This window comes from Melanotaenia boesemani, chromosome 6 (genome assembly GCF_017639745.1).
Source record: "Melanotaenia boesemani isolate fMelBoe1 chromosome 6, fMelBoe1.pri, whole genome shotgun sequence".
Taxonomy (NCBI): domain Eukaryota; kingdom Metazoa; phylum Chordata; class Actinopteri; order Atheriniformes; family Melanotaeniidae; genus Melanotaenia; species Melanotaenia boesemani.
In genome coordinates, this window is record NC_055687.1 from 23,720,750 (window position 1) to 23,734,516 (window position 13,767).

The following is a 13,767-nucleotide window of genomic DNA, read 5'->3' on the forward strand; positions in this document are numbered from 1 at the left end:
TCTGCTACAGTTTGCAATTATCTTAATCAGCCGTCTTCTCTTCTTTGCTGTTTGTGTCAGAGTTGCAGGTATGTGTGTCTGTGATGTGCAGGGCTGAGTGCACACACATACAGCAAGAACGTGATGACATTGTCTCTTTAGATGTATTCACAAGAAATCTGGCCATGATTTACATGTCTCACAGGGTTTTGTGGAGAACAGTATTTTGATTTTTGATTCACTACATTGTTCTTATGACTGTGGTCCCTTTCTATAGTCCACCTGCTGGCTTCTTCAGCTTCCACTGTTGTTAGTCTCTCTGTCACTTGTTGAGGTGTCCATGAATAGCCAAGACTGAACCTTTATTTATAAACATTAAAAACAAACCTGCAGAATTTAAAGGTTAACTGACTGCAGACACTTCTGTATTTCGTAGACTGATTTTCATATAACTTAAACAGATGAGCTAAAGGAATATGAGTATGCAGACCAAGTAAATGAGGAACTTTGTAGTTGCAGTTAAATTTATTTCCCATTAGATAAGATAGAAGCAGTACATGCAGTCCAACACTAAACTCACACATGAACTTTTAGGTTTGGTTAGATGCAGCAGACCACACTTGTCACTGCTAAGTCGAAACCAGTAACACATCAACCTCCAGCTAGTCCCTGGTAGTCGATCTTTCCAGATCTGCAGCTTCTAGCCATGACACATCTTTACTGTAGTTTAGCTTGTTGCTGATAATTTGACTGTATTTTTGACCCAGCTATGAAGTTAGCGGGAGGTTTGCAAAGACAACATTCTAAGTCTCCATCACATGGGTCTTTGTTTTCATTCCTAAGATGTTTAACATGGTGAACATAATTTTGATAGCAGCTTTTTCTGGTATTTCAGCCTGTCTAGACACTAATTGAACGATAAAGTCACTCAGTTAACCTGTCTGCAGACAAACTATGCTTTGTTACATGAGCTATTTCGGTTTGAGTAGTAGAGGCATTACCAAACATCACCAACATTTAACATGTGGGGAGAACTTACTGAAAGGAAAATCATCATAACTCTATGAATGAAATTAGTTTGTTCCAATGGAAGACGGTTTGTAAATTAGATCAGTATAGAACTGTATAATCTGTATGTTCATTACACATGATGACCTAATGTACAATATAAAAGTCCATCTGTGAGAAGCTGTTTTGTATTTGTATTTTGGTCTTGTTTTGACAGTGCCGCTCTTGTCTCCTGAAAACCTTCGTGTGTCAGAAGAGTGGTACGACCGCTTCAGGGTCACCTGGGATCCACCTCAGTCTCCCACAATCGGTTACAGGATCATCTACCAGCCCATATATGGTACATTAGCACACTACCACACACATGAACCCCCCCCCCCCCCAAATACTACACATTGCTACATATAGCTAAGCCACATATTATTTTTAGAATTTAGCACTAGTCCGAAGTCAGAGTAATTTTTTCTTGTCCTGGATTTTGTTGAAATAAAATACAACAACAAATGCAAAAGGAAAAGTGATCAATTTCAACATGCTTATACCATGCACACGATTTATATTCTTGGACACTTAATGTGCTTTGCCCAAGGACACATGCTGGCCCAAATTTACTAATTTGATTGTTATAAAAGGAAAATCACAAATATTTATGTTTAAAGTACAATATCAGCTATTCAGCACTGTAATAAAACTTTACCCTTCCTCTTTTTTTTTCTTGTCTTGAAGTAACATGGAAAGCCGATTTTTATTGTTCTTCTACTTCTGTCACTAATTGTTTACCAAGGCAGTGCTCCAGCTTAACGTTTTTATAGTTTTTCTGTCTCTTTTTAGTCATCTAAAAATAATTAGTGTGTAGTTTTAGTAGTTGAAGAAAAAATAAATTTCACAGTGCCATTGTTTTAAACTGTGAGGTACTGTAGTACTGTACTTTAGTGTATTACAGAAAATGCATAAAAGGTTCACACACTGCCAAAGATCCTGTTTCTCATTAAACACTTTTCCAGTGGGTGGTGTGTTTTACATGTAATAACTCTTTTTGGTGTATATAAGTTTTTACAGTTTAATTTGTAATGTGCTGTTTTTTGTAGGAGTTTTTTTAAATTAGCTGCATTCACAGAGATTATTATTACTTTATATTTGTTTCAGTGGTCTAGATGAGGCTTCATGCATGTTTGTGTCAATGTCTGAAATGCTCCTGGTGTTTATAACAACAAGCTTCTGTTAGTTTTTGGAAACTTGATGTGTGTTGTAAGCTACTTGCCATATGTAAAGATTTATGCCTTTCTGTGCTTTAGTTGGATTCTGAACTTTGCTATGTCTTCCTGAACAGGAGCCTCATCCTGGACTTATAAAATCCTGACAGGTTTTAAAGCTTGGAATGACATGTTTCACTAATGACAATCTTAAAAGCAAAGACCAGCTTCTACTTTCTGTCTCATCTTCTCTCCTTTCTCATTTAAATTTGATCAAAGATGTTTTTACCACAGTTTGAAATGTGTTTCTGTGTTTATTTGGTTTATTAACTGTAAGATCAGTATGTTTTAATCATTTGTACTTCCTTTTTGTTCTTATGTATCTGTGTCTGTTTTAGTCCAGGGTCCAGTTTTAGAGACAACAGTGGGTGAAGACGTGACCTCCATGCCGCTCCTTAACCTGCTGAGTGGAACAGAGTATAGTGTTCAAGTGACAGCTTCTTACCCTACAGGAGACAGTGAACCACTGCTAATTAATGCGAAGACATGTAAGCATCTTTATCATACATCTGTTACAAACATTCATCATAGTCAGAGGGATATTAAGAAACATAAGAATAAAGATGTGAATATTATTCTAAATAAAGTTTTACTGATAGTAAGCTGATTATCTAAAGTCATGTCAGATTTTAAACTAGGTATTTTAAAGTATAATGTATATCACCACTTCAAGCTTTCAGTTTAAATTTGTCACAATATTGTGACTGTCAAGAGAAAACGACTGTGGTGGCAGAAAAGCAAAGTAGTTTAAAGACAGAGGGAAGATGCAACATGCATATTAAATGCCTGCTTATACCATGTTCGCTAATTTCCATTGAGACCTCAGCAAACAGACAAATAGACAGAAGGATATTAATATTTTCCAGACTGCTGGCAAGAACAATCCCTTTTGCATATAGATTTGGTATCAGTGGGCCCTAATGCAGACTTTTTAATTCCTCTCTCATCTTAAACAAATAGATGAAGAAATTAAGAGTCAGAGAGACTGGTAGCCATAAAGAAAAAAAGAGCAAAGATTATATGTTGTTTATGTACGTTTAACTGCTTGTTCATTCATTTCTTGTTGGTTATTTCTTTAAATCAGGTTTGGCATGCGCTCAGGACAATTCTGTGTCATTTTAATGATGTTATCTGTTTATCTTGCTGATTCAGTGTGTATGGTTTCTAGAAAATTAATGTTTCATCCCCTTCATTTAAAATCTGCTGTCGTCTGATTGGCCAGAAGGGATTGAATTTTCCATGAATATGAATGGGTGCAGCAAAAAAAAAAAAAAAAAAAAAAAAAAAGAAAAACACACACATTTCACTGTCTTTTCCATTTATTTTGTCTTTGAAGCAAGTTGGGGAATTGTTTGATTCACATATCTCAAATGAAGGGAAATGCTTGTGGTACACTGATCCCTTTTTTTATTTGAGCTGAAGTGATGTGCCATCCATTATCTGTTTAATTAATCATACTTCTGTAGGATAACTTGTGATTCCCTACCTCTCTCTCAATTAAGCCCTCACAGTAAGAGATGTTTTTTTATGACTTAACATCTTTTTTATCTTTATATTAACTTGGCACACTAACATTTTACAAGCCCAATTTGTATTTTCAGCATACCAAATTGAAGTCATAAAACTATGTCTATATCTATTTTTATTCGCTGTATATTTTACTAATTTATGATTCATGTTCCCTTGTGCATTCATACATTTGTCCTTCCCTCCCCTCTTGGCCAGTTATGACTCAGTACTTAGAGAACATATTACTATCAAATCCAATCAATTCCCTGTTCCCTGGTATATTTTCACATATCAGATTTATGCATGTTTCTCAGGTATCAGTAAAAGTTGTAGATTTTTACTTGGCACTGAAGGAACTGATTTATTATCTGTAATGCATCCAGTCATGTGTTTGCAGTCGCGGAGTTGAGAGCACCAACTGGCATGTTTGCACCAATAAATTATGCACAACAGTATGTTGCATAAAAATGTAGTTATAAATACCTAGAGGACCACTGTGACTTTCCCTCAAATACAGTTCTTTGTTAATGCTGGAGCTCACAAGGTTGTGACGGTAATAAATTTTAGAAGGACAGCTAAAGGATCACCACTGAAGAAAGATAGCAGTATGGGACACAGGTGTAATAAACAAAATATATTATTTTGTCATGGGTTCCTGGATTTTGTTGCATGCAGTTGTAGGAAAGAAGGTTAAATTCAGATATTCCTATAAGACATTGGCCATTTTACTGTGCAAACATGCCAGAATTGTTTTATTTGGTGTACCGTGCAGCCTAACATATTTTCTATTAATATCTACAGCCTGCATGTGCATTAAGATTAAATGTCCATATTCACGTATGCCTAAATATGCCAGCAAACGCAGCATGTCCATGTGAGTAAAAGTGAGTTTGTGAATGTCGTAGAATATTATAGCAATAACTGAAGGTCAAATGCATTATTCAAAAGTATAAAGCACAATGCAACTGCCATATGGATCCGGGTGAAAAATATCAGTTTCCTGACTCAAGAATTAAGTTTGTTTTATATTATCAGCTAATCAGGAAAATACAGCAGTGGCTCCTGCGAGATTTGCTTGCCTCTGGTACAAATTCCACTAAACAACAAACTTCAGCTATTTAAATTCCTTGTGCTGCTTTGCATCTTTACCACAACATGCCATAATAGTTGTCCACAAAGGACCAACTAATGTTGTTGCTTTATTAACTGTTCTGAAATCTACCCAACTAAATGTGATGGGATCCATTCATTTATTTATTTATTATGTAGCCATTCATTTATGATGATCTAGCAGCAGACCGAAGAAGACACCTTTTTTTTGTTTGTTTGTTTGTTTGTTTGATGATTGATACCGGCAGTGCTTACTGTAAATAAACAGCATAGCTGACAGAAGATCTGTGCAGTACCTGTCAGACTTTTTGACGGCAATTTAAATGCCAGAGATCACTTTGAGTGTTTCTTCTTTAAAACACAGGCATGTAATATAATAAGTATAAATTGTTTGTATATAAAGAAATTTAAATTTACTGGTTGGACTCCAATGGGCAGTATAAGATCATAGGAGCAATGTGAAGTGTAGAGTGTGGACACTGGTGATGGTTGAGTTAGATGCCTGGAAAACAGAGAAGAGGGGAAATTGTAGGAAAGGTGGTTTGACAAGGTTCCCACATCTGTTTTCTGAGCTAATTAGACTGTGTGAGCTAATTCACAAATTGGCTCAGCTCTTTTGTAAGAGATTCTGCACAGAACATCTTATCATACACAAAACCACATTTTGTTTATCAAAAAACTAAAAAGTATATGTTAAATTGATCTGACATTGTTCATTTAATTTCTCTCCAGTGTTCCTTGGTGTCTCTGGTTTGTCCGCCTACCAGGTGCGTCCCACCAGCATGTGTGTTCAATGGCAGCCTCTTCTGCATGCTACATTGTACAGAGTCTCCATACAGTCTACACTCAGTAAGTATTTTAACTTTTAGGCTACTCCTCAGTTTACCCATTTTTAAATAAGTACACTCCTCTACTTTTATTTTTTATTTTTTTTTACTTTTTTTTTCCTGGTGAGAAGTTACTCTATTTGACAGGAATTTTAATTATTAGAGCCATCGGAGAATAATTTATCACTAAGCTGCTACTTTTAAAGAGTCTTGATTGAATTATTAAAATAAAGATTATTTAAAAAAATTATTGAGTGAGTTTGAAAACATTTTTCTCTGTGTTATGTTATCAAATTGTTTGGAATAACAACCCTTCCTAGATTGATAGGCAGCAACAGTTGATTCTTTAAGATTGATCATTGCTTGATTAATCTTTCCTCTTAAGTATCACACCTGAATTTTCAAGCTGAAAATGTCTGTTTTTATTGAGGTGCTGCACTTGCTAATGATTAATCAATTAGATGCATTAGATTAGCAGCACTCGCCAGCTGTTTACGCTCTTTATTCCTATGGAAGAAGAAATTGCTCCTGGTTCTGTGGCATTTATGAATAACAATATATCTGTTTTTGTTTCTATCTGTGTAACTGCCAGAGGGTTTTTTTCTTTTATGTCCTGATACATAAAAACATTAGAAATAAAGAGAATGTACCTGTTTTATCACATGACTTTGTGTTCTTGGTCAACACGGTTCTGATCAGCATAACAGATTTAATCAGTTTTCTCAGACGCAAGCACCAATAAATGACCCAAATTAATTTAAATAAGTTACAAGTGTTTTTTTTTCAGTCCTTTTCAAAAGGTATCAATGCTTAAATGTGTTCACCTGCCTATGTTTCATCCAGAATTAAAACACGTTATTTATGTTTTTAAAGCTGAATAATCTCATATGGAACAACAAGAAAAAAATGTTTATTTTGCTGCAATATTAATAATCTGTGGAAGGATTTTTTTATTTAGTTATTGCATAAAGGATTTATAAGAAAGAAGCTGTAGTCCAATATTGTTGTGCATGTTTCTTCTTTCCAACATATGTCTCTGTCCCATGTGCTGAAAAACAAAGCTTTTCCCAACTAACTGACTGGAAAAATGTTCAGTCAATAAATTAAAAGCTTTATTCGAGCCGCGATATTTGGTGATGTGGCTGAAGCTGCAAACTCTTAACATGTTTCCTTGCAGATTTACAGGCTGATTCATGAAAATGTCTCCACTGTTCAACACAAAGCGCTGTCAGCGCCGGACTTGAAATGTGTGTTGGTCTCAGTTTGCACCTTTTACAATCATCTGAGTTCATATTCATATGAGACTCGGAGGAAAAAAGTCTAATACTTCTGACACTGTCACTTGGCATTGGTTTATGTTGTAAAATTATATCCACAAATTCAGATTTTTGCTGACAGGAAGGGAAAATTTTATACACAATGGACAGAATGGAAGAAAAGTGCTTTGAAATGGCATCAGAGATTAAATGCATAAAAACAAAAAGTGTGACCTTTAGAGTTTGTGTAATACAGAGCAACTTAATTAAGATCTGATTTAATAATTAGAAAAAAAGCAACAGGAAAAAGGTTCCTACAAATAGAAAGAAACAAGCAACAGTGTTTACTTAAATTATGTTCCAATCCAATCCATCAGCTAGTAGAAAAAAAATCCATAAAAAAACCAAATCTGTTCTATTTTATCCACTTCGATTAAATCTAAATAAAGTCTTTAAAATCTGAATAAACCTAAATAAAACTCTTGTACAGTCTGACTGTTGCCAAGAGAGTATTTAGAGAGTATTTTTGGAGCTGCTCCATTTACAGTGAGCAGATTTAAGTTCAAGCTTTACTTTTATTTGTCCTCAGAGGGCAGTAGCTCATGCTGTGCAAGCTTTTTAGCTTTGTGACAGCATTTATGACATTTTCAGATATGGCTGTGTTTGCACACAATCCGATCTAAAAAAAAAACACTGTATATTGTGGGTTGCTTTTCTTCAAAATTATAGCAATGTTGCAGACGTTTTTGGGTTAGCAGACCCATGACCTGGCTAATACTTTGTTTTCCACACAGGCCTTTTTGATTGTGTGGACTATTTCTGTGATGTGATGCTTCTCAAATATTAACACTTGTATGTAATTGTATTCCCCTGATGGACCCATAAGAGTTACTTCTAAAGAAGCTAACATATTTGGCTTGCCAATTCATGGATGAATTGTTGTTGTTGTTTTTATCTTTTAGTTTGTTGTTGATGCACACTGAGCCAAAGAGCTGCTGAAACACATTTATTAAACTAGATAAGGTGGTGTTTAATGAGACCATTTTCGAAACTTTTATTTTACCCTTGGTTTTATTTTTAGTCTAACCTGGATATAGTTCTGGGTATAACCATGTATATGTTGGGGCAGCTGACTCTCTAAAAGACATCAAAACATTTCTTTTGTTTTTTAGTTTAGGTTTTTAATTAAGTTGTTCTGATCACTTCAAATCAGAATAATCGTAACATGCAAAACAAGTTCAGATTTTGTGACTCCCGAACAGAATATGAATAATTGTAGACTAATTATCTGAATATTTCTTCACTTCCAGATGGTCAGAGGCAGGAAGTGAACCTGGGCGGTGGAGCTTCCCGCCAGTGTTTCTATGACCTCACACCTAGTAGCCAATACCAGATCAGCATTTACACACAAATCAAAGAACTGGAAGGACCGTCTGTATCCATCACCGACATGACACGTGTGTATATGCACATACTTTTACATTCAGCTAACCTTAAGTGATTTTAAGGTGCATTACTGATTTTTTTTTTCTTTTCATTGTCAACAACCATTTACAGACCACTGTTGCTCACACTTTAGTGTGTCTATGATTTCAATCCATATCTTATTTTTCACAGCTTATATATTCACCACTCTGCCACCCTCTGCCTAACCCTCTGCAACTTTTTCTTCTACCTATTGCTTCCCTTATTGTAGCCAGTTGTATTGTATTGTCTCTCTCTTTCTCTCTGCAGAGATAGATTTAGCTGTTGTAGTTCATTGATAAGCTGATGAGCTGAGTTGAACCACACAACTCCAGGGACAAACAGAGCTCACCTCACAACCTGGGTTATTGATAGATATTCTCACACAATCACACACTCATACCCCATCAAATGTAGAATACAGCCGGCGACTAAATTTGACAGTTAGCTCAACTATTTGGTTTTAGGAGTTGCTGTAGTTTACTAATTTTAATTCTGTAAAATATACCTGGAGTCAGTAGCAAAATATTAAATAATTGTATTTAAACATGTAAGTCATTATGTTGCATCCGTGCTATGATATTTTTCTGACGTATGTGTCCATTTGTCACAGACTTCTCTAAGGTGATTTATATCCTGTACTCTGATTGGACAGAACTCTCTACAGAGCAGTTGTCTCTGCACCGGACTAAACAATTTTGTTCTTTTGCTGACCCCAACTTGTAGACGATAGGGAAGAGGGGTGTGTAGGAGAATGAATGTAGACAGAAAGTAACATGTACTGTAATTCAGTGGTGTGGGGGAAATGATTGAATAAACACCAGCTGTTAAAATGAGAACCTATAACTTCCTTAAGAACCTTTTTTCCATTAAAATCCAGAGCTTAATGTTTGAAGGGAAAACGAGAATAAGAAAAATATTCACTTGATAGGAACTAGCTGCTGTTGTCTTTCAATGTGCCAACTCATTTACTGTTTTCTTCTGCACACACACACACACACACACACAAGTGTGTATGTCTGTGGTCGACAGATAAACTCTGTGATAGTGTCTCTTGTTGCTGTCACCATGATTGACGACCCACTTCTTGTTTCCATGTGTTGGTGTGTGGTTGTGTGGATCTAGTGGCAGCGCCCACTCAGGCTCCAACTGAACCACCCACCACAGAGTCGCCTCCCACCATCCCACCCGCAAGAGAAGGTAAGTAAGAAGCATTAGGTAAACATGAATACACATATATTTATTTTTAAGCCTTACCTGCATTAATTCTTGAGACACAGTTGACTTCTGCAGACATATACAGTAATGCTTTTTTTTATTTCTTAATCATATTTGACTTTTTATTTATTTAGTTTATTTCAATATATATATATATATATATATATATATATATAATATATTTCCATATTTCTATCATATAAATATTCTATAAAGATAAAGCTGTGTCATTTTCTTTTTCTGTCCTTCTCTTAGGCAGATTTTGTTGCATAGGTGTCCCCTGTAGTGGATACTATGCATGAAAGCACTGGGGAATTTTTGGTTTGCTCTTTAGCCAATTTACAGTTCAAGAAGTATTGACCATTCACCTTTAGGTTGGCTTGATTGCCTTCAAGTAAACATCCTGTGTAGAGGAAAAGACTCATCCTATTTTCTGAAATAGAACCACAAAACCACTGGCAGTTGTCTAATGGCAATTCAACGTTTCATCAAATCTATCTGCATTAAAACAGTGATTGGCGCATGGAACTGGGAGAATTAGCTTTTACATCCTTTATCTGTTATCCAAATATCTGACTACTCCAGAAGCCGCACTGCCAAAGCCATTGCCCTTGGAGGTTAAATCAGCAGATGATAGCAGATAGGATTACAAACTACATCAGCTGCAAGCTGCAATGGAAACCCCAGACTTTAACATAATTATTACTGTGTTGTTTACATGCAAGTCATAAGAATTGCAAGATTTATCTTACAACTGTCAATAAAATACTCTTAGGTAAAATATGGCCCCTCCTAAATGATTATGTAATGCCAAAAGACTATAGAAACTAAAGATTAGGAATAAAAGGTTGGAAGTTCATTCTCCAATGAACCCCCCTCCTCTGTTCAAAGGTTGCCCTGCAACATGAGGTCCACAGATGTGAACCCACACACCTGCTGAGTCTGTCTCAAAGCATTTCTGTTTCAGATTCTGACCTTTGTCATGCCAATGCCTCTATCTGAAGTAACAGGCAACCTTTTTTTCAGGACAAGAGAGAAAAGAGAAAACAAAGCCTTAAGTTTTTCAGTAAGTTGGAGAAAGACAGACAGCTAAAGCAAAATGACCAAGAGAGTGGGGGCATAAAACAAAGCGATGTATAGTATAAAAACACAGAAATGGGGTGGTAACAGACAGACAAATGTAGAGAAGGATGCAGTAGTAGCAGCAGAAGTGAGAAAAAGACTCACAAGTAGGTGGGAAGAAAAACAAAAAGACAGATGGTAGCACAGGCAGGAATCATGGTGAAGCGTCAGTATTGTCATCACAGTTTTATCCTCACAATTTTACCCTCTCTTTCTTCCTCTCCCCTTAATGCATTTAGAATTACAAGCAGTTCACGTATTTCATTGGAATTTATAGAGATGGATATGGTCATAAACAAAGGCTGGAATTTTGCGACTTGGAGCTCAAAAACTCTTAAAAATCCCAAAACAACTTTACAGCAGCAGTGATAAGGCTACTGGGAGTCATTGAGAAACCTGAGAAGAATAGAAGCAGAGTTAAAAGTCGATACAGGACCAGGAATATGAGTAGCTAACAAAAGAAAACAAAATATGGACAGAGAGCATGTTTGTGTGCATTAGGCTGTTAACCTCTTGAATCCTACATTTTTTACCCTCTATGATCTGGTCTTTGTGTATCCTTTGACCTTGCTATAAAGGTTCGCTTAGTCTAAATATACTAAGCGGTTAGTTGATGTTTTGTTCTTTAACGTCATTCATCCTGTGTAAAATGACTTTTAAATGCAAAGGCTAAATGATGTGCTGACTATCATACTTTTCTCTACACAGTGTGTAAGGAGGCCAAGGCAGACCTGGTGTTCCTGGTTGATGGCTCCTGGTCCATTGGCGATGATAACTTCATGAAGATCACTCGTTTTCTCTACAGCACCATGGGATCACTTGATCTGATTGGACCCGATGGCACCCAGGTAGTCATGAGGCCACATCCATAACCTTTATTACTTCACCAAAGAGTAGGTTTACCTTGAGTTGGACTTCTTTTTACCTTTCATTTAAAGATTTTATTCTTGACCGGCTTGCTATGAAGAAAGCTACAGTGAGTTTCCCTGGAGTGCTGGTATTTACATTCATGACTGCCAGACTGTCCAGTCTAAATGTCGGTTTCTGGTGAACATTACAGCACTGCAGAGACACCATTTAATAAAGAGATACATAAAGGTTTGTTAAGTTTTTAATTTTAGTTAACTGGGATTATGATTCATTCTCTTTGTTTTACAGTTTTCTACTGAAGGATATATTCTCATGGTGAATCTAGTGTTAGCCAAATGGAGCCACAGTGAAAACCACAGATAAAATAACCAGATTATATATCTTAACTGTGTATTTAGGTGTTAATCTCTGCTAAAGAAAGATTTAAAAACTCCTTTAGAATCAACGTATATTTTTGTTGTTTTGCAAGCATGATGTCAAGCACACAGGAAAATGAATATTCATCTGCCCATCACTGTAACTAGCTCATTCACCTATATCCCTGATGAACCTCAACCCAATTCATGTCTACCTACTCATCAAAAATAAAAGTAAAACTTGTTTTATTTTCATTTAAAATCTCCCAAAACTAGATTTCTGTTCAATAGATAATGGCATGGTGGAGGCAGGATGCTTATAATAGTGGAAGCAAGTAATATGTCAAACCAAGATCTGCAGTTTGCTTTATGTAAGAAATTTTCTATTTTGTGCTTTTTTAATTCCTTCACTTTGAGAAGGAAAGAGACATAGAGATAAGACACAGCGTTCCCCATTATTTTAAGCCATTTAAGATTCTTTATTTTCCTCGTCATGCATATGCTCTGTTATTGTTTGGGGAAGGTGCTAATATTGGCATAACTTCACATTAAATGGTTTCTTTCTTTCTCCCAATTTTCTTTGGCAGTCTCCAGAGAAATCAGCTTGGCCATGGCTTTGTATGCATTGAAAAGTTTAGGAAAGTGAAACTTTAAACCCCCAATGAGTCAATCTTAACTTTCTGGAAGAACTTTCATTGCTGAGCTGCATTCGATTAACTGAGCTCATTTGCTGCGACTGAGTCCTATGCCAGGAAGCATTACTTTTCTGGCATGAGTGGTGGTTTTAAGGAGTTAAGTCTAAATGCATTAAAAGCTGAAATAAACATCAAGTGGTTTGAGCAGAGACTAATTGCACTGTAACAATTCTTTTAATCATGTTAATATAGAAATATAATTTTCAATGCTTTCCACTGCTCTTGCATTTAGCAGTTGTAATGCCAGGCTGTAACTTGGGGCAGCTGCTTCCCTATTGTCACTGTGAACTGATTTATTTGTGCCTCCTTCCTGCATGGCCTCCACTGTGTCAGCAGACCTCAGCTGGTTCATTTGTCACACTGTAGAGGTGCTGGCTAAACCCTTTTGTTTTATTTGTGTAATTCTCTGCTGTTAAGCACTTTGCTTCCCCCCACAGTTCCCTATAACCCTCTGGCAGTAGGGTCCTTGCAGCAAAACTCTGACTGTAATGGGAGAAAGTTGGCTGCAAAGTAAAGAGAAGGTTGGCTGCTAAATGTGGACTGACCTGAGCCAACAACAGCACCATTAGCTGTCTGGATGTAATGATAGCTGTTCATCTCTCTTGGAACCCAATTAGATTGATTATAGTTCTGATTTAGGAGTCTGAACATACACTGATCAGCCACAACATTGAAACCGCTGATGGCAGATTCCCACTTTCACTGTTTGGTCCACTTTAAACTAACCCTGGTCCACAGTGCGGTACATTTGGAACAGTGTGAACATGCATATATATTCTGGTGCGGACCAAATCAGCAAAATCTGGTCAGCTTAAAAACCAAGGGTCTCTGTTCACTTGCAAGTTGCAAGGGAACCCTTGTGCAGTCCACTCAGTGTGACAAACCATCCAGTGAACCAAAGAGAGGAGGTGAAGTAGGTTGCGACATAACACAACATGTCAGATAAATCGCTGCCTCTCCTGCTGCTCATACTGGATGGATTCTTGTGAAAACCTTATTAGGTTTGAACACCAAATTAAAAATAGAAACCCCAAGTCTGCATAAACTTAGTGTTGCTCCATTATTCACTTGTGGTAGTCCTGGCCAGATTCGATCTACTT

The 13,767-nt window shown here is 36.5% G+C and overlaps 1 protein-coding gene across 1 annotated transcript in view; it reads left to right on the forward strand.

The window, feature by feature from the left end:
- col14a1a (collagen, type XIV, alpha 1a) overlaps window positions 1–13,767 on the forward strand; it is a 119,841-nt gene that overhangs the window by 56,803 nt on the left and 49,271 nt on the right. The window contains exons 21-26 of the mRNA XM_041988851.1: window positions 1,205–1,327; window positions 2,579–2,728; window positions 5,592–5,708; window positions 8,253–8,399; window positions 9,532–9,606; window positions 11,455–11,594. Coding sequence (XP_041844785.1) covers window positions 1,205–1,327; window positions 2,579–2,728; window positions 5,592–5,708; window positions 8,253–8,399; window positions 9,532–9,606; window positions 11,455–11,594 — 752 coding nt within the window. The remainder of the gene's footprint in view (window positions 1–1,204; window positions 1,328–2,578; window positions 2,729–5,591; window positions 5,709–8,252; window positions 8,400–9,531; window positions 9,607–11,454; window positions 11,595–13,767) is intronic.